At 31.1% G+C, this 22,458-nt stretch overlaps 1 protein-coding gene across 1 annotated transcript in view; it reads right to left on the bottom strand.

Annotated features, from left to right (window-relative positions):
* LOC143192337 (neuroligin-4, X-linked) overlaps window positions 1-22,458 on the bottom strand; it is a 202,458-nt gene that overhangs the window by 23,531 nt on the left and 156,469 nt on the right. Inside the window, exon 9 of the mRNA XM_076397610.1 lies at window positions 6,044-6,190. Within this exon, the coding sequence (XP_076253725.1) occupies window positions 6,044-6,190 (147 nt within the window). The remainder of the gene's footprint in view (window positions 1-6,043; window positions 6,191-22,458) is intronic.

Genomic DNA, 22,458 nt, shown 5'->3' with positions numbered 1-22,458 from the left:
CTTCGTAATGGATCTTCAAATAAAGGTGTCGATGATTCGAGCGCGCCATTGTTCGAGAACGGACCTTAAAATGACAAGTGACAACGATTGTCCGTATCAATCAATTTACACTTCAAACTTTGATTGAGATATTCGTGTTTCGGACGTTAATGCATTGGATATGATTATATCACTTTCAGAAAATTACTTTCCGAATGCCAATAATTGCTAACCGGGCACAGACGTAATTTGTTATATATGTGTCATAATGGGTACAGATAATTGATATCTAAATTTAATATGGTGATATTTATGGGGTGGATTTGTGAGTTCGCTGGCACTTTACCACCCCATTGGTGGCATATTTCGATCTCAGAATTATTTGTTATTACAGTGATGTAATTGAGCTATACCTCAACTACTCTTTATAATAAAGCAATATTTAAGTATTTATGTTACTTATTTTAGCGTTGGGAACTCTCGGCTGTTTAACAGTTTACTTTTTAAAAAGCAACTACTTTTCTATCGATCGTTTCAGTCGCTATTTTCGGTCCGACTGATTGTACTACTTTTTATTATCGACTGTTTCAACCGTGGACCTTCAGTTACTATTTTCGGACATACTAGTTTCATTGGACTGATTTTTAACGTTCAAGTTTTTCAATCATAGCCACGACCTTGAAAATAATGTGCCAAATTTATGCTTACATAGATTTATATGTAATATATATTGTTTTAAATGTTTTTTGTAGTACGATTTTAATAATAACATATTGTACATTAATACAGCAGCAGTTTGAAACTCTATTTTTCAAGATATTTAATAAGATTATGTAATAAGTAAAAAAGAACAACAATTTGATTGATAAATAGAAAAATATTTTTTATTGTATTTCTGTGATCTTGATTCTTTTTCGTTTTTCTAAGTTTTTCGATGTTTGTTCAAGCCTTTTGAATGTTAAAACTTCTTTCATTCAAGTTAATAATTCAAGGCAAATAGTAATCTTAAAGCATTTTTTCAAATTAAATAGGTATCATGTAAAAATAATTTTCAGGATATCAAGAAACTAATGCCCTAAAGTATCCTATGATATTATGATATTAGGTACTCGATTTTATTTGTACCTTCTCATATAAAATATAATTTAAATTTAAATTTATAATATATATATATATATATATATATATATATATATATATATATATATATATATATATATATATATATATATATATATATATATATATATATATATATATATATAAGCGCAGTCGCAATAATTTTCTCACTCACTATGAATCACCAAAAGATTCGAGGTAAAATCGAGTGTTGTTTTATTTCTATTTTAGTGTATAATTCTAAGGAAATTTGTTGTTATGATGCCATTTTTATAACACTAGAGGTAAATATGATTTGTTCAAAAGCAAAAACAGAACACTATCGATTTACTGAATGGGACGGTTGAAATAGAATGAATAGAGGAAGGTTTGCTCTTTGCATTTCAGTCCAAGATGAAACTGTTTATTGTCATTTAACTAGTATGTCATTCACTAAAGTCCGTATCAAAAATTTAATTCAAATAACATACATAATATTTGTATATTCATCGATCCTTTGCCTTAATCTATCGAAAAGAAAAATATTACTATTGCAATCAGCGGTTATTCAGCCGACATTAGAATATTAAAAGAAAAGTAGATACAAATATTATTTCTGAAAACTGAAAACTCTAACATATGTTTATCAACATTATTTCGAAACCAAAAATATAATATCAAAAATACTAGGAATTTAAATTTTAAGGAAGTTAAATTTATTTGTATATGTGGCAATATTGTAAGCAAGACAGAAAGTTATGTTATGTTATCTAAATATTATTTAACAATCTAGTTAGGAATACATTTTAATTCGTTTGTTAATAATGCTATATCTTGAATTTTTATTAACTACCAAAATAACGCATTATGCTTAATTTTATTAAAACGCTTAATCATATTTAATGTCAGTAAATACTAATGTATTTAAAATGTAATTTGTAGGGCCATTTTAGATATATTTTCATATTAGATATGCATTAAAAAAATTCTCATTAATGATGGAAATTAAAGTGATAAGTTTAAATATATTATATTTAATATTTTAACGAATAAAGATTTCACTATATTACTATTAAAATTTGTATTATTGCTTTATTTTGTTGTTTATTAAATATAATATTTGGCAGATTATACAATGTTTTTATTTGTGTTTCGAAAATATTTCTTTAAACTTTTACCTAATATTTAACAGGCCAATTGAAAATTCTTCGGTCTATCATAGTAAAACACATATTTTTGGCAATTTTTCTTATTTTATTCAACATAATTCTTCAACTTCAATTGATTATCGCGACCATCCAACTATTTTATATTACAATTTTTTATACCACTTTTGTAGTCATTTGCTTCAAAATAGGCCTCAGTTTCGGCGATCACCTCTTAATTAGATAAAAATTTCTTCCCACCGACCATTCTTTTGATATTTAAGAATAGGAAGTAGTCGCTGGGGGCCAGATTTGGAGAATACGGTGAATGAGGAAGCAATTCGAAGCTCAGTTCATGGATTATTGCTATCGTTTTCACTGACTTCTGACACGGTGCATTGTATTGGTGAAGTAGCACTTTCTTTTTTTTTATTGCGGTCGTTTTTCGGCGTTTTCGTCCTTCAAACGGCCCTATAACGCTATGAAATAGCCGCTGCTGATGGTCCTTCCTTTTTCAAGGTGGTCAATGAAAATTATTCTATGCGAATCCCAAAATGCAGACGCCATAATCTTTTCAGCCGACTATTGCGTTTTCCCACGGTTTGATGCGGGTTCATCGTGTGCAGTCTACTCGGGCGTCTGTCGATTGGACTTCGGAGTGAAACGATGCAGCCATGTTTCATCCATTGTTACATATCGACGCAAAAACTCTGGTTTATTACGCTCGATTATCTTCAGACACTGCTCTGCATCATCTACTCGTCGTTGCTTTTGGTTAAAAGTGAGCTCGTGTGGCGCCCACTTTACACAGAACTTTCTCATACCCAAATATTCGTGAATGATATGATGTATACGTTCAGTTGATATCTTTAGAGTGTCTAATATTTCATTCAATTTCAATTTACGGTAATTTAAAATCATTTTGTGGATTTTTTTAATGTTTTCGTCGGTAACAACCTCTGTTGGGAATCCACTGCGTTCACCGCCTTCGGTGCCCATTACACCACGTCTAAACTTAGTATACCAATCCTTGATGGTTGATTTTCCTGGGGCAGTGTCCGGAAACTCGGCATCAAGTCAAGATTTTGCTTCAACTGTATTTTTCCCTTAAAAAATCGATTTTTTATTAACACGCGAAATTCCTTTTTATCCATTTTTTTCACAATAACAAAAGTTGCTTCACTCACGATGCTGTAATTCACAAACTAATGATCCGACAGATGTCAAATTTATACAGGCATCTTTTGAGGGTTAGGGCTAACTAAAAAATATATGTATTTAATTCTAGTAGCGCCATCTATGCGTCAGGCCGGGGACTTTTTAATTGACCTGTTAAATAAAATATTTTATTAAAATACTATTTTGTAACTTCTGGCTGCAATTATTGCAGTTGTTACAATTGCAGCTTTATATATGGCATATTGTATTTTATTCGTATGTCTCTTTGTTTTGTAGTACAGACATTCAAGCAAGTTCTTTCCGTTTCCGTTTAAATGAAATAGTTTTCAAATAAATTAAAAGCTTTGTTTTGACTCTTATACGTTTCATAATTAGTTGCTTGTAAAAAATATAATAATGGAATGTATATGATAAAAAGTTATGACATAAAAACATCCGAGGGACGCAATATATATTAAAATTAAACCTATCCCGGAGGACTGTATTGAAATTCCCCGTTATTTATACTAAAACACCGCTTTATAAGAATAGAGTTAGCGAGAACATTATTCTTTAAATATGAAAATTTGGAGTTTAGGATAAACCATCTAATCCGTGATTTCGCATTTTTCACTCCCTTTTCCATAAGCGCGAGTTTTTTCTCCTGTAATAAAATTATGCCGACTGGTCGTTTATAAATTCACCAGATCATTTTTAAACTAATATCGTCAGGGTTTTGATATTTTATCACGAAAACGCTGTTATATTAAGTTTTCGTTTTGGGCTAAATTGAATTCGCTTTATGACCCGAAACAATTTTCGATTAATGGGATATAAATTTTATTATACATTCTTCCTAATATAATTTTGAAACATAACGTTATTATGGAATTCGACGCGAATTATTTCAACATAAATTTGAAAACTCCCGTAATTATTTTGTACAATGCTACTCTAATAATTACTGTTATAATTCAATATGTTTCTTTTTATCAGGGTTTCTAATATTAGGTGTGCAAAATTAACGAATGAATGGATGAATAATTGACTTTCTGAATGCCTTGGCGAGAATTAGTCTACTTTCCGTTTAGTTTAGATTTGATTGTTTGATAACTTTTATTTTCTAGCTCTTCACATCCTATGTTATTTCTTTCATTCTTTTCTGCATTTTTTCTCTGACTTTCAACTTATATTTCAGGTGTTTATTGTGATTATTTTGTCCTCCTTTTATAATTTTTATGTTTGTAATTATTGTTATCATGTATTATAGTTTTTTTAAGTTCATTCTTGTATCTTTTTTTGGTTTCTGTTAAAAATATATTGTTCCTTTACTATTACAGTTTTCTTGATTCTTCCTTCATTTACTTTATCTTGTGCATTAGTTGGTATTATGAAGATAGAATGATATATAGAAAGGCACGATAAGCTATATTCTTAGATGTAGCACAAGCCTTCGATTTCTGATGGGTTCTACTAGATATATACCTAGATTTAAGCTATAGTGAAGACAAATTGTAGGTTAGTCGGCAATGACTAGTAATAATGTAGTAAATATATAAATCAAAATTTCTTAATTTTCTATGCTTTTGTCGTAGTTTTCTGCCCTTTTTCTGTATTTTCTTCTTCCTCTATCTTCCTCTGATTGTTTTATTTTTTGGAGATCTTGTTCTTATTAGATATTTTCTTTCCTTTATGTCTTTCTTTCTTATCTTCTCTTATCTTTTTGTCTTTGCGCTACTTCCTTTTTCTATTCTATTTTATTCCTTTATTTTCCAGTTGAGGCTTTATGCTATCTGTTTTTTGTTGTTGGTGTGTTCTGTTTTCTTATTATGCTGAATGTTGTTCATATTCTAAATGAGGTAAAAATATTTGAAAATAATGAAATGATAAATTCTACTCCATTCGCAGTATTCATAGAAAAAGCGAAGAGTTAATAAATATGTTTGTTACACAATAAATATTCCTGAAGATACAAGAAATAATAATGATGTAAAACTTGCTTTTTCACCTGATATTCGTTTATTTATTGAAATTTGGACCTTTCCACAATATGTTAACCGTTCTTCACATGGTTGTGAATATTACAATATTAATCTAAAGGCATAATGTCTCCCAAATACGGTGTGTATTGTTTATCACTTTGGTTTTTTAATTACACATTGAACCAGCTGAGTAATGTTTAGTCTGGTATGGTTGCATACAATTTTACAAGCCGAGCTTGTTTTTTCTATGATATTTTTATAGTTTTGTCATTTTATTTTCGGCATTATTATTTCTTTGATATATTGGAGGTCTGATTTGTCTGTTAACTACTTACATGATTTTGTTTCATTTATTTAGGACAATTCTATATTATCAGCTTATATTATATCTTGATAATTGCAGGCTTGTTTAAACATTTTTATGGCCTACTGATTGGTCTGCGCTAATGTTACCTTTTTAAAATAAGTTTTTTAATAAAGCAACAAACAATTTCTTGATTAAGAACGCTTGAGGAACTAAAGTTTGATTATTTAACACACAATGTTCGGTATATTAATTACTAATGAAATGTTGTGTGGAATTCACCTAAACATACTTTTTTATATAGAAAGTTGAACTAGTTGTAGAAATAGTCATAAAATATTATAAATTGGTTTCGTCTAGTTCTATTTTTAACTCACCAGCATAGTAGTGAGGTTCTCTCTCGTAAAAATGATGATGTCGCATGTTGACGTCCTCATCGCCTGGCTGATGGAGTTGCGGAATCAGATTTAACCAAACAGCCATCTTGTGGCCTCGGTAGTGGCTTTTCATTTTTGGTTTTAGAGCTGAAATTAAAATAAATAGATATAAATATATATACATAATAGTACAAATAAAAGTTGTAATTGTATATATTATACAGATAACGTTCAGGGTCAGTAGTATAAAGCGTTTGAAGTAGAAAATGAATGTCAAATCTTTATGTTCTGGAAGAAACAATAAACAAACTTTAAATTAAAGTAATTATATATATATATATATGTATAGCTTTATTAAAATATGTTGTTTACCATCAAAAACCAGAGAACTGGTATGGTATAACTCTAGTGAAGATAATGGATTTACTGGAAGTTGTTTGTTAGTTTCACTCATTGCAAAACAGAGAAAGAACTACCCTTATATATATATATATATATATATATATATATATATATATATATATATATACTTCAGCGTCTGTAATGGATATTTCTCAGCTAGTATAGAATAGTTTCACTATGAAAATATCTTTAGTGAATAAATTTAGAAAAAAATACTCTCTCTATAATTGTGGAGACAATACATTAATGTGTCTGCTTTATCGGGGCTAGTTTCATACAGCTGTGAAAGAAAAACCCGATATATGTAAAAATGTCATCTAAACATAGATTATATATATATCATATCATACTTTTCATACTTTGTGAGGGATATATTCCATCAAGAATAGAATAGTATCACTTTGAAAACATTTTTAGTAAATAAACTCAGAAAAATGTATTCTCTCTGTAGTCGTTTTATGTGACGTACGTAACTGAAATGCAATTTCGCGTGTAGATCTTCCGCGGCAATAAAGTGCAACTCGATTTTGATCTGGCCGAAGCTTTCGCAATTTACAATTTCGTTTCCCATTCTCTCTCTGTCTCTCTCTCCCTCCCCGCTCGGTTCGATCACGTATGAAGTTACCGCAGGACTTCAAAAGCAGTTATGTAACAATATAAGAATTGAGATAGATCAAATTTCATTGAAAACTTTCGCCCCGGTATGAACTAATTTGTTCGAATTTGTTCGTATTTCAAAGCCGACTTTCTGACAGCGGCGTGAGTAAAAAAAAAAGAAAAAGTCGGAGTTTCATAACACCCGCGTAGGCATTATATATAAATTGGAAAAATGTTTTTTTCTACTCTATAATGATACAGCTTGATTTTTTTTAGTTCATAAATTTTAGAATTTATAAATATATGTATGTTAGGATTTAAATCCAATATCCAATCCCTGTACAACAATCAGATACTAAGACAGCATAACTAAGCGATGTCAACACCATCGAATGGTTCCAGAACAGTTTCTCTTGGATTGACATTGACACACGACCTTGTCTTGCCTATCGGAAGAATAAACCAGTATTTTTGTCGAATAGAGGCATTTATTTAAACAAATAAGGCTTTTATTTGTAATTGCTAACATGTTTGCGACCTCTAATAATTACCAGTAATGTTTTAAAGAATTTTGTAGACATTTGACAATAGTGTCGACCAATACCAACACAAATCAAATTTTATCGACTGATTCACCCACTGATGTCACCGATGACGTGCACTGACTGTTTTATTAGAAAGACTATATGTCGTTGAGTTGACCTTATATGCAAATATGTATTAATTAATGTATCTATCTTGTAATTTCTCATTTTCTATGTGTGTTATTAGTCCTAATGTGGGAAATGAGACAAAGTAGGAAGAAGTAGATTTAAAAAAGTCATAGATTGGTGAGATTCCAGAATATTACATAAAATCATAGCTAACATAAAATAAATTAAGTTTTTATCAAATAAGCCTGTTTTTTTTTTAATTTATTGTCTTTCAGTATATATTTTAGGTGATAAATAGGTAGAAAAGATAAAAAATAATATTAATATTAATATATATGAAAATATACAGATAAAGTGAAAATACCTACATAATTTGCCTAGACGGAACACGTAGGATAAATGGAAGAAAGGAAAAGATTTTTAACAGTAATTTGGTAAATATTTTAATCAGCTGATAAATATTAAGATGTTTAACGATTAATGTAATAAAATATGTATATGACAATTTATTTTTTGAATCTTTTACCAATTATTTTAATTATTCACTTTATAGGCATTTAAGTTTTGAGAAGTCAGTAGTTTATTTAATGATTATAAATATATTACTTTAATATAATTTCTATATTGTAAAAAACGAAATGTGTTGGTTGTTTATTTAACTAATATTCCAATATGTATCACTTCATTTAATATTATATATTTATGGTTAATGAGTACTTATATCTGATGCGCTGAATTTATTGCAGTTCTGAAAATACACTTGTTCAAGATACTTTTGTTATAACATTCAGTGATGAATGAATGTTATAATAAAAGGTTGTGAAGTAAAATCTAATTATATACCATTTAAAAAAGGTTAGTGTGTGTTAGTACTTGCGATATATTTTAATATACAGACATTTGTGACAGTAATTAATGTTATATATCAAATTTATTTCTGATCTCATATTGAAAATATTGTCAATACAAGTTTTTGTAATATTAACGCATTGTTTTTAAGTTATTCTCTTTACTATATTACGAGAGAAACATTTTTTTTTATTACTCTTCGTGAGTCCACAATCTGCCCTATTGGCAATAAGTATTTCTTCTGTTTATATTATATATACATGGCATGTAGAAAATCACTTCATTAAGCAATCTTCTGTATAAAATATTATCTTAATTAATTATGTCCAGTAATCAGATCAGGTGGTGTTAAACGTTTTAGTCTACGCACTTCACTATCACGTCGCATATTTAGTTGATTAGCGAGTACATTGGGATGCACTGACACTCTTTCGAAGTACTTCACACAAACACGTTGGATTACACTCGTTATAGGTTCTAGAGGAATATCGCGTTGTATCACTTTATTTGAAATATAGTACGGAGCATCAACAATGGCACGCAACACCTTATTTTGGAACCGTTGAATGATGGATATATTAGATTTGCTAGCGGTAACCCATAGTTGAATCCCATATGTCCAAATGGGCTTGAGTATAGACTCATACAGCAATACCTTGTTATCTAATGATAACTTGGATTTGCGCCCAATGAGCCAATACATTTGATATAATTTTAGTCCTAGTTGTCTCCGTTTAGAGAGTATGTGCTTCTTCCAGGTTAGGCGTCGATCTAAATGCATACCAAGGTATTTAACATGCTCTGCTTGGAGGAGTTGACGATGATTGATGTTCACTGGAGGACATGTTCTTCTACGCAGGGTAAACGTTATATGCGTGGATTTTGATTCATTGGCTTTAATGCGCCATGTCTTCAACCATAATTGTATTTGCTCCAGGTGGGTTTGTAGGTTTATTGATGCTGTGACTGGATCTTCATGGGATGCTAAGATTGCTGTATCATCTGCATATGTTGCCACAGTAGTTATTTTTGTGGTGGACAGATCAGCCGTATACAGAAGATACAGTACTGGACCCAGTACACTACCTTGCGGAACTCCTGAATATATGGGATTTAATTCGGTATGTTCATCGCCTTGATTTACAATAAAATGTCTGTCAGTGAGATAGAGAAACATAATTAACTTTATAAATTGTGGTCAAATTTCTACTACAAGGATATCACTAGTACTTAAAAATTGTCTATATCTACGTTTAAATGTTCCCCAGCATTGAATAGGACAATTTTAAGTTTTTTTTGTTAGTTAATGATTACATTGCTACTAGTTGTTTAGGATTAAACAACAATTTGTCTTTATGATAATTTAAATCTAGATATATAACTAGGAGGACTGAAATGATATATATATATATATATATATATATATATATATATATATATATATATATATATATATATATATATATATATATATATATCTCACTGCACTACACAAGATCAGATGGTTTGATTGTTTTGAGTCAGTGTCCTGCTCTGGTGTTATCCATAAGTTGCAATACTTCAATATTCTCATAAGAATGGAGTATTTCCTCATGCCTCCTTGCAATTCTTTTCATTTCTTGACTGACTGTGGGTATGTGAAGGTCTGGATATAGGTAGCCAGTCCTGTACCATTTGGGTGAGCCCACAATACTTCTCAGGACTTTGTTATGAAAATTTGTATTTTGTTTACATTACTCTTTGCAGAACATTCCCATTCAGTATTAGGTTATATAATAGCAATTTATTATGTATTGATAATCGTGATTTTCTTTCAATTAGCCAATACATTTTCATTTGAATTCCAGATCTTTTTTTTTCTTTATATGTTCCTTCCAGCGAAGTTATTTCATTTAATGAAGATATTTCGTGTTGTTACTATATGGAATGATAACATTATTTAATGTTATTGGTGTTTGTAAGGTCTGATTGTAGGCGAACGGCACATGTACAGGTTTACTTTCGTTAAACCAATGTTAACTGAAAATGATGCTACACCTTCACAGAATATCTCTGGGCCTCATGAAACTCGAACGCAAAGAAAAACGGTGACGTGTTTCCGTGGCGTGTCGGTCCGGTGCCAACCATCTTTAATTGAATTAAGATGGAGTACGTGCCCCTCTGCCAGACTAACAAAATGACGTCGCTTGCTATTCGGGTCTCGCTCCTGTTTCATTTAGTAACTTATTGCACCCGTTCTTTTTCTAATTTAATTGTTCGATCGTTGTTGCTTTTTATTTAAATAGATGTCGCGCTAGATTAGAAATAAGATGCGACCGGACTGTAAACCGTTTCATTCCGGACGAAATAAGTTCCGCTGCAGTGTTTATAATGAATAAAATAAATTCGGCAAAGCTGGGGCATTGCTTTAATTGGTGAAGCAATTGTACTAAGACTAGGAGTTCATTTTGAGGTATTTCTGAAAGTTTCTCTGGAGTTTACAGAAAGTAGGAAGTTTACAGTTTTATTTGGCCTTTTCGTTGGGGTATATATAAACTACTAATTTGTTCAATAAGCTCGTGGAGCACAAAATATTCGAATAATACCTATTAAAGAAGAGTCAAGTGTTTGTGCTCTAGAAGAAACAAATTGTCTATAAATACAACTAATTATTACAGCGTATAGCTTAAAGTATTAACACAAAACTATACTCAATGATTTAAGTAGAGTGTGAACCAATTTATTTCTATTTAAACTCTATTTGTAATTTTTGGGATGTTATTTCATCCAACAAGATCAGAACGTTAAAACAATTGTACGAGGTTATTGGTTTTCCAGCAGTATATTTCAAGAATACTAATGCTAATATTATTTTGGGTGGATATAACTGCATATTCGAATATGAAGTAAATTTTACAAAGGATTTTATTTTGGAAAGTATTCATACATTTTAGTCACAGAATAACTGTAATTTTGAATAAATATTATTAGATATAAGAAATATGGTGAAGAAATATTTCAATATGTGAAGTATCAAGTCATTATACAAAGACCATCAGTTAACTTTGAGATATATCTGAAAGTTTCTCTGAAGTTTACAGAAAGTAGGAAGTTTACAGTTTTATTTTTCGTAAACTGTTAGAGGTGGCCCTTTCGTTGGGGTTTATATAAACTACTAATTTGTTCAATAAGCTCGTGGAGCACAAAATATTCGACAATAAGAATATCTAATAAAGAAGGGTCAAGGGTTTGTGCTCTAGAAGAAATGAATTGTCTATAAATATAACTAATTATATCAGCGTATAGTTTAAAGTATTAGCACAAAACTATACTCAATGAGTTAAGTAGAGTGTGAAACAATTTGTTTCTATTTTAAGTCTATTTGTAATTTTTGGATGTTATTTCATCCAACCAGATCAGAACGTTAAAACAATTGTACGAGGTTATTGATTTTCCGACATTATATTCCAAGAATATTAATGCTGACATTATTTTGGGTGGATATAACTGCATATTCGTATATGAAGTAAATTTTACAAACGATTTTTTTTTTGGAAAGTATTCATATATTTTAGTCACAGAATAACCGTAATTTTGAATAAATATTATTAGATAGAAGAAATATGGTGAAGAAATATTTCAATATGTGAAGTGTGAAGTCATTATATAAAGACCATTAGTTAACTTTGAGATATATCTGAAATATTTTCTGGAAGTTACAGAAAGTGAGAAGTTCGTAGTTTTGTTTTTTACAAATTTCACAAACTGTTAGAGGTGGTCCTACTGATGCTGGGGCTTAAATAAATTACTGGGTTATTTAATAATTTAGTAGGATACAGTCTATTAAATAGCAGTAGCCCTAACAATTAGGCATTATTTTAATACGAAGTTGTTTCATGAAAACTTAACGAACATTTAAGAAGTAAATTTAAGTTAAAATTTTTAAAGGCATAGTAAGTTGTCTGCGCATTGCAAATACTCTGAAAATATGCAAGCAGACGTATGTCATGGAAGTAAGATAATCACATTAGGGTAAGAACTTCCTATCGCAAAAATATTAATGAATCAGACTGTATAAAGCACTGTTTAGTATTTCTGAATGACCATAAATAACTTAAGAGAAGAGAGATAGGGACAAAAACAATATATCTGTTTTACCAAATACAGACTTTTATACAAATAATAGTCAAACATGATTTGTAATTAATGTAATGTAATTAATAAAATTCTTGTTAACAATCGTCATACAATAGAGTGCAAAGTTTTCGTCTTTTGTGTAAACCTTGTTTATAATCGCTATGAAAGGAAGCTTCACAAATGGAAACACAGATTTATTTTAAAACAAATTTTAAATAAATAATCTATATATTACAGTTACATACTTCGGAGAAGTAAACAATAAAGAACATTAAATTATACGTCGCAATAAATAGGATAAAAATATACTTGAGTGCTACTTTAAAAATTATTAAAAGGATTTTTGGCTTCATTTGAAGAAAAAAGAAGCAATTAAGAAAACATCTCAAATTTACCTTACTAGAAATCGATATACTTTACAGAAATGTTCTTTCTAGGCAGATACTCATTTCATGAATATTTTTATATATGACTCCATATTACTCAGGAGTGAAAATGACCAGAATTATTATATGAGCATTTTAATAAGCAACAGTTTAAACAAGCGATCAGTGAAATGTCTGATCTCCCAGATTTTTTTTTAGCTTTTCACGAGAGACCGAATCCACAGCAACAGTACTGTAGCGATATTAAAAGAACTGTAGCGAGACAACATAGAACTGCCACGGTAAACACAATTTAGAACCGATTTAATGTAAGAACTCTAATAATGTAAAAGGACCATACTATCCGATCTGCTTGCTACTTATAGCCGGGTATAGGGAAATTTCTTTATGATTTGGCTGGTAATATCATTGTATTCTGCTGATCCTCTCATTCACATCATTGGCCGAATTACTGCGAATGGATATCTTGACTAGCACATTGTTGGTGAACATTGCCATTTGCCAAGAAGATAATGCACCGACATACACAGCCAAAAACTTAGTCTTGGATTGAGGAACATCAGAATATTATCAAATATTTTTTAACATAATTGAACTGTTTTTGGCGAATGTTTTTGATACAAGAATGGGACAACAGTTCGTTGGAAATTAGTTAAGTACTATATGAATATATTTCGTGAAAAACTACAGCTGCTGCACCAAACTTATTTTGTTCATATCTTTTTAATAATTACCTGTCAAATAAATGTTTTGTAATTGTACTCAGCATAGATGATATTTGGTCTAGTATCATTCAAAGATTAAAACTGAAAAGTTGTCATAATGTATCCAATTATGATAACCACGTTCGACATAATTTTTTTTATCACGAAATAACTTAAATTTTCATTAAAACTATGAGTAATTTTAATGTTGTTTTTGTTAAAATAAATGTTTTTAAGTGGTTCTCAGCATAGATAATACTTAGTCTAGTAACATTTCAGTTTGTTGGAAACTAGTCAGTCACTCAATGAATATATTTCATGAGAAACTGCAGCTGTTTAAAAGGAAATATTGGCACAATAAATAAATATTGTGTATATGGAAAATGTTCATCTTATTTTGTCCATCCCCTGTATATACTTTATTCCACTTCTCAACGCTACTATCCGAAATAGCTTGACAAATTCCTTCCAAGTTCGCTTACGCACTTTTTCATATTAGTCGACGACACGAAACAAAAAAAAGAGATAAAACACTTTTTGTTTCCTTCAAGATAGATAATGAAAGACGAAACTTTCCTTAAACCTCGAATCTCGAATCTGGCGGATTTTCCAAACATAACACTATCTCACAAGAGAATAATTCGGTATGCATGGGGGGCAACGGAACTGTTCGAGCGATACCCACCCCAGTGTATAATTTATTATTGTGTGTCGGAAACAAATTTACGTACGTTAATTAAAGTTAAAGCTGAAGCTTTTCTGCCGGATAAAAGATTATATCTCGAGCCTGCGTGGACCTTTAATTTATTATTGTTAGAAGATTTATTTAAATATTATCATTACACGTATGAACAATGTGTCGTAAATGTACGTATATTTGATTTGTCCCTTGTCTCAGATGACTTATAATATGGAATTTGAAATGAGCCATGGAAATGTTTAAATATTTATCATAGAAATAGAAGAATTTTAATTAAAAATGTTTTTAGAAAGGCGAATCATCTTGGTTAAAATTTTGTAGTCTATGTTTCTCTGATTAAGTTATGCAGTTGTGGATAACGGTCAGATAATTATATACTGTATGTATATGTTATATGTTATATATGTAATACTGCATTAGACTATATTATAAATAGTAATTTTAATACAAATGACTAAAGTATATTTTCGAATTATCGAAAAAATATCTAAAAATGAATATACACATTTGAAGCTTTATAAAAAGAATTATAAAATTTTATAATTTATTAATTATTTCCAGTCGACGTTTGATTTTTACAGAATAAAACGTGTCGGGAAAGACGAATGAAGCGAAACAAAAAGTACAACATCTATGTCACAAATGCGGCGTTAAAAAAACTCTAACGATAAGACTTTAAAGGCTGTTTTTAAAATAAAAAATGAAAGTGCGATCGGGAAAAAGGTCAGTACAGTAGAAAATAAATGCAAAATGCCATATAACGTTAAGGGTGTATATAGCAGCAACGCTAAATATCTCGGAATGAATCTTGATACAAAATTTCGCTGGAAGGAACATATAAAGAAGAATAGAAAATGAATTAAATTGAAATATAGGAAAATGTATTGGCTAGTTGGAAGAAAATCACAATTATCAGTACATAATAAATTGTTATTATATAAGCAAATACTGAAACCTACATGGACATATGGATGTTCTGCAAAGAGTAACATAAACAAAATACAAATTTTTCAGAACAAAGTCCTAAGAAGTATTGTGGGCGCACCTAAATACCACAGGACTGACTACCTATTTCGAGACCTTCAGATACTCACAGTCAGTCAAGAAATCAAGGGAATTGCAAGGGGGCATAAGGAGAGGCTCCATTCTCATGAGAATATTGAAGTATTGCAACTTTTGGATACCACCAGAGCAGGACACAGCCTTAAAATAATAAAACCATCTGATCTAAATTATATCTAAAATTAAAATTAAATAAAATTATATTTTTCCAACCATTGAACAACCGTTGCATTTAATCACCTTAGAGTATAATATATTTAATTATATCATTAGCCCGCCATTTAAATTTCTCAAAATTTATCGAATTACGATAACCGTATTCTGCGCAATTTTACTATAAAATTCAAATCTTTATTAGATAATTTTTATTTTGTGGTACAACATTGTTTAATATATCACAAGTTCCAATTTAATAAAATGTACTAATATCATTGATTTATATAATTTATAGGGCTGCCGTAGAATAAAATTTTCTAATCGTTTGAATAATGAACGGATATATGGTGCCGTATCAGTCCATATCGTAGCATTGGCACAGCACACCATTCCGATATTTCAGCCGTTATATTTAAGAGATTTCGATGGATAATCCCTAATAGACCGGGCAGCCTACCGCAGCCAAATTCCCCCACTTTGTCTATCGCCCCGAAAGCGGTTTCACGACCTTTTCACATCGCCATCGGCACCGTCCAAGTCCGTCCCACTGACGGAACGACATTTTTGCGCCCGAAGTAAGAAATTAATTGCTCCAGGTCGGGAGATGAGAAATAGTTTCGGAGATGCGGCGCGGTCAGACTAGGAAAACCTACATTAGGGAATGAAATAGGGCGTGGAATAACCCTTTCGACTATATCACGCGGCTTAATTTCGGACCACGGTTTATCAATGTTCCGAGCGAACGGTTTGTCTTAAGAGGATTGAGAAATTTACTATAATTTGATTTATACGATCCGTATTATACGCCGACGTAGTCGCTCTAATTTGATTTAACCTGTTCCAGATCTTCTAATCGCGGGATCTGCCCAAGAGTGCTAACTTGTAATCCAAGAACCTTCGGGGATTTCTGAAGTTGCCGAATCGCTACACTCAATTACCATTCTTGTTGACTTAAATACTTCGCCTAATCGATTCTTAAATTCGACCACTGTTAATTGCGAGGACCGATTTGTCCGTGTAGCTTCATCAAAATATCGCTTCGGCAGGATTCTCGACTACTAGTATTATGACTGGACCTTTAACTGGTTACAAATTGATTATGAAGTCTCTTGACACATTTTCTATCATCAGAATTTAACAAAAAGTCTTCAGGTCAATATAATAATCATTTTCACTGGCAACGATTTCTTGTAACATCGCTAGTTACACGTTACTATATTCGGCAAGTATGGCCGCAAGTTAACTATTAAATAGAAACAGTACCCATAATAGATACGTAGTCTAGTACTCCTTCACGATATACACTAAAAATGTGTCATAATTTATCCTGTTATGATGAAAAGTGCTATTCAATTTTTTTGTGTTATTGCAAAAGTCAAATCTTGAGTTCTAATAAATAAATGAGTAAGTTTAATTATCATTTGTTATGTTAAATATGTGAAATAGTACTCAGCGTAAATTATACTTACTCTATTATCATTCAACATTTGAAAATTAAAATTTGGCATAATTTATCCAATTAGGATAACCATGTTCTATGGAAATTTTCATATGATATAAAACCTCAAATTTTCATTAAATATGTTCTGATTATGTAAATTAATTTTTTTTCTGTAAAATAAATGTTTTGAAATAGTACCTAGCTTATAAATTTAATCTAGTTCCATCCAACCATTAAATCTGAATATTTGTCATAATTTATTCAGTTATGATAACCATATTCTATGTACTTTTTTATGATGGTAAAACTAAAATCTTCATTAAATAGAATCTGAATAAGTAATTTTGATTGAGTTTTCATTGAGATCATTTTCTAATACGTATGCTTGTAATTTCTAATATGTGTAACTGTGTGCAATAACATTAGCATATATTTTGATACTAGCACAATCACACATAACATAAAGGAGGAAAAGAAAAACTCCTCTGTCAATTTTAGTGTTATATCAAAGTCAGAATAAGTAAAGTTTTCTAATGTAAGAATTGTAAGTTTTATATCTATCTTAGTTTTAGTGAAATAGAGATATGAATGAAATTATTAATAAATACAACAAATAATTTAAATATGAAAATTCAATGATGAACAACCACAAATAATTAAAAATGAAGCCCTAATTACAATTTTCCCACGTTTATTTTTTTATTATCAACGATTTAGATATATTTGTAGTAATAATCCTCTCAAAAATCGAATAAAATGCCCACTCAAGATCTCGCGAGCTGTTTAAAACGTTTTTAAATGGAAGCCAAGCGTGTTGCGGTCCAGCTTATGACAACACATCGACCCAACCGGTCTATATTTTAGTTGTGCACAATATAGGTAGTACATCTGTGGCGCGACCTGCAACCAACACGTCATATATTGCAATAATCGCTTTTAATGAGACCAGTTCCGACGTGTTTGTCCGTTTTATATACCCGTTTCCGTTTACTGCGTTTGACGTAGTTTGTTTGCTTTAGACGAGACCGTTGTTGGATCAAGAGAATGCGGTAATAAGACCGGCGAACAGTTTTGTGTAATTTGAGTCCGTTTGCCTCGGTACTATTTACGTATGATATCAAATATATAGCGTCGAATCGTATTGGTTTTTTTTTATTGGCTGGGTATGTCAACTTTTATAATGCAGTTTGTTTTTTGGTATCTAATTCTACACTAAAACTGGTCTCTTAGACAAACCGTTTAAAATTAATGCTAGAAATTCTCAAAATTTGTTCATCCAGCAACTATTTTTAGTTCGGTTTTGCAATGTACAGTTTAAATTCCGAAGCTTAAGTCTGGTAGTAGTAGTATGTAGTAGCTTTAGAGGCTTTGGATTTGTAAGCTGTATTCGCGTTTCCTGAAGAATCTTTGAGTTTCTTGGTATGAATAACTTGCTTACAAACTTTTGAAGATTATTACTGCTTAGAAATAGGTTAAGGAAAATTTAAGAGGTGAAATATTTGAATCCAGATATTGAACAGATGACAAGTAAACAGAGTGTTCATTTTGGAAAGCCATTATAAATTCCACAAGCTTAACTCCACCAGTCATCACAAAAAGCTGAAGCCATCAATCAACTAGAACAAACCTTTTTCAACATATTTTATTGATCAGTAATAGTGAAAATCTTAGGATCAAATTTGTTACAGCAAGAGTCTCCAAAATTATAGGAAGTGATATTAATAAAAAAAAAACTAGGCTATGAATTAACCGAATAAGTTCTGAAAAATCTACCAATAAATACAATTTTAATACTCACTAACTTTTAACGCAGCTTTACAATTAAAACATCTCCCAGATGTTTATAAAACGACTGAAGTTATTGGCTCAAATAATAACAGACATTATTGAGAAAGCATATGAAGAGAAAAAAGTTGGCTCAGATACACTCCTGGACATAACGCAAGCCTTCAATAAAGTTTGGCATAAGGTACTCATATATAAACACCATAAAAAACCGAAGCAATACGTTGAACCCTTATACCATCTCCGAGACCGAATTTTGAAAGTTAAGCAAGATGAAGCTTACCTAACAATGAAAGAAGCAAAAGCAAAGAAAAGCAACCTCTGCAAGATAGTCTTTTGTGTCCTTGACTTACCCTATACATGTGATATAATAAAAATAGAAAATGTTAATAGGGCTACAATTGTTGTTGACACTGCAATACGTTTTATTGGATACTATATCAAAGAAGCAACGTGAAAACTGGAATGCGCCAGTAATAATATAAATAAGTAGACGCAGAGGAAGGAGAATAAATGTCAACGAGTGTAACACATTGCATATTGATGCTATCAATGATATGATAAGTTAATGCTATCTGGTCTAATTACGTAGTATTAAATTCAATAGAAGTATGTAAGAAGGCTATCTAATTTTTGGCTAAATTTTCTGATATTCATAAATTCTGATTTATCATTAAATGGTAAAAACTGAAAAATTTATTATAATATATTGAACTATGATAGCCACGTTATATTATATGTACTTTTTGTTTGATAGCTAAACTTTATTCATAGCTTAGGAGCCTTATATACTATTTTTAAGTATTGGCCATCGATGATCGATGCCTTTCTTGTACCCCTTGGAATTTAAATTCAAACAATGTGTCTTTTAAGGCTAACTAATTTTTTGGTAATTTTTTGATATACATGAATTCTGAAATACTTTTAAAACGATGGAAATTACAAACTTTTATTATAATATATCCAATTATGATAACCATATTTTGTTCTGTGTACATTTTTCTATGATAACAAAACTCATATGTTTAATATATATATTTTGAGTGAGTAATTTAATTTAGAATTGTTGTGTACACTTTGTAGGTGTTGGGTGTCGGTGTTCAGAATTTTTTTGAATGTGTTCTTTAATTTGGTTATATAAATTTGAAATGTTTAAACTTTTTCAATCTGCAAACAGTCCCACATGTATTGATAAAAGGTACATTAAGTTGATTAAAAAAAAATCTGCTTTATAATATAAGTACCACGACTAATCTATATGTGAAATCATATATATAGTTTCATTTCTTTTATTTCAGAGATCTAGTGTACCTTTAAACTAATTTAACTTCTGCAGCAAGCTGAGGTATTTGATCGATATGGAATAAGACCCGGTGGAAACGAGGACACCACTGATGAATTTTGACAAACTTATAGAAGTTTATAACGGGCCGCAGCTAAAATAGATGCCTTAAGGGCACAAAGACGATAATTATAATTTTCAATCAAGCCGGGATCTGATAAAAGCAAGTTTTGAGTGATTAAGCAGGCTACCGAAGTTTTACGAATAATAGTTCGGATCCAATTTTCACACCTGCCTGTTACACGACCCAGGCCCGGCGAAGATCTTAATTTATTGTTTTTGTTCTCCGAGGGAATTCTTCAAGTCTCTCTCTCTTTTAATTCGTGCTTACCACGATTACCATGTAACCGGAGCATGGAAACTTTTAATTATCTGATTGAAGAGTTTTTATTCTGGTGTTGTATGTTTCGCAATCATTAGATATAGCATCTTCAGGGAGGGAGCTATGATACTGAAGTTCTCCAATGTTATATATATTTGTAATATATTATTTTAGCTATATTGAGATAATTTTGTGGATTCTCATCTGAATCGTTTTCTCAGAAAAAACTGTAATTTTGACACAATGTCTCGACCGAATCTCATCTGGCCTGTTTTGTTTTTTCTATTTCTGCTTTTCGTTCTAATAGCTAAGCGGTAATTTTTTCCACTTTTAGTTAACGTTAACAATTTAAAGTGTTGTTTTCCAAAATTAAGTATTCCATGCAAACGTTGATTTTATTTATTGTTATTGATCATTTGGTTGCATGTATATATTAATGTACCAGGTGTTTTTATTTTTATTTTCTAAAAAATCTTTAAAGGAATAGTTTTATTCCTCGAGCCATTTTCTAACATTTTCGAAACTGACGAGGTGTTGCTCTACGAGTGCGCGTCCAATTGATGCGAAAAGTTGATAGATGGATGGACAATGGTCTGGAGACTATGACAGGGTGATAATATGTCCCATCCAAGTGCTTTACAATGGCGCAATGTCATGATGTAAAATCACAGTGTCTTCGGGCATATACTGGACGTTTTTCGATCAATGCAATTTAGAAACCATTGATCATTTGTTGTCGGTAGGGATCACCATTAAGTATTTCGTCAGATTTTCGTCAGAAACAGTTTATACTATATCAGGCCATTCCGGTTCCATTTTCCATGCATTTCTTATAACCAGTTACTATTCGATGGAGGTATGGCTTCCAATTCTACTTTTGAAATACTATTTTTCGATAAGATTCTTCGAAATTACATTTGCCTGTCACTTAGTTGATGGGGCACTCATCTTCTCGTTTTTCAAAATCAGTAGAAGTATGTCCAGGTGGTTGGGTTGGACCAGTTGCTCTAGTGACATTGGCATCCCGAAGCTGCTATCTTAGTATTTCAAGTTTTTTACAGACCAGAAAGATGTACATGACGCTCTGTTATATTTGATATTGATCACATAGTGGAGACTCTCTCATTTTTAAGAAATGCTCATGGGTTAGTCTGCTATGTCCTATTCGCAGCAGAGCAAATATGCTCATTTTGAAAGTTATTAATATTGGGAGATTGATGGAAGACCATTTTGATCTCCCACAACTTGTTATTTTCCATAAAGAGATTCCAATTTAGTTGATCCATATTTTTGTATAGAGTCTTTATGTGTGTTTTAGCCTCCACCTTGCTAAATAGCACGTTTAGTTTAATTGAATCTTCATTTCTGCTCGCCAGATAGTTAGCTGTTTCGCTACCAGATATTCCTCTATGAGAGGGAATCCATAAATCATTTAACCTTACTCCCCTCCACCCTAGAGCTGTATGTAGTTCTCTGATTAACTAGAGGGTGGACTGTCTTTAGTTAAATCAGACTCTCCAAAGAACTGATTGCGTCTAATATTATAAGTATTGGCCCCCCTATTAATGACCTATCCAGGACAGAAATGGCCATAAGCTCCGCAGAAAAAATGCTGATAATAGTAGGAAGCCAAAAGTGCTCATCTAGTAGACTTGATCTGTATGCAGCACCCACGAAATCTTCCTGGTTAGAACCATCCGTATAAATGGTGAGGTGATTCGGGAAATTCTCCTCAAGTGTCTGGGCAAAGAGTTGTTTTCCTATGGAGAGGCTAATATAGTATTTATTTAGTAGCTTCATGGACAGGTCTATGGATATATTAGAGTACTGCCATAAATAATGATGAGGGACTCGTATGCTTTATTACTGTAGCATTGTTGTCTAAGTTGTTAGAGAAGAA

This window comes from Rhynchophorus ferrugineus, unplaced genomic scaffold (genome assembly GCF_030347505.1).
Source record: "Rhynchophorus ferrugineus isolate W39M unplaced genomic scaffold, kcgeb_rfMv2 rfM3, whole genome shotgun sequence".
In the NCBI taxonomy this organism is placed as follows: Eukaryota; Metazoa; Arthropoda; class Insecta; order Coleoptera; family Curculionidae; genus Rhynchophorus; species Rhynchophorus ferrugineus.
This window is presented reverse-complemented; position numbering and strand designations above follow the sequence as displayed.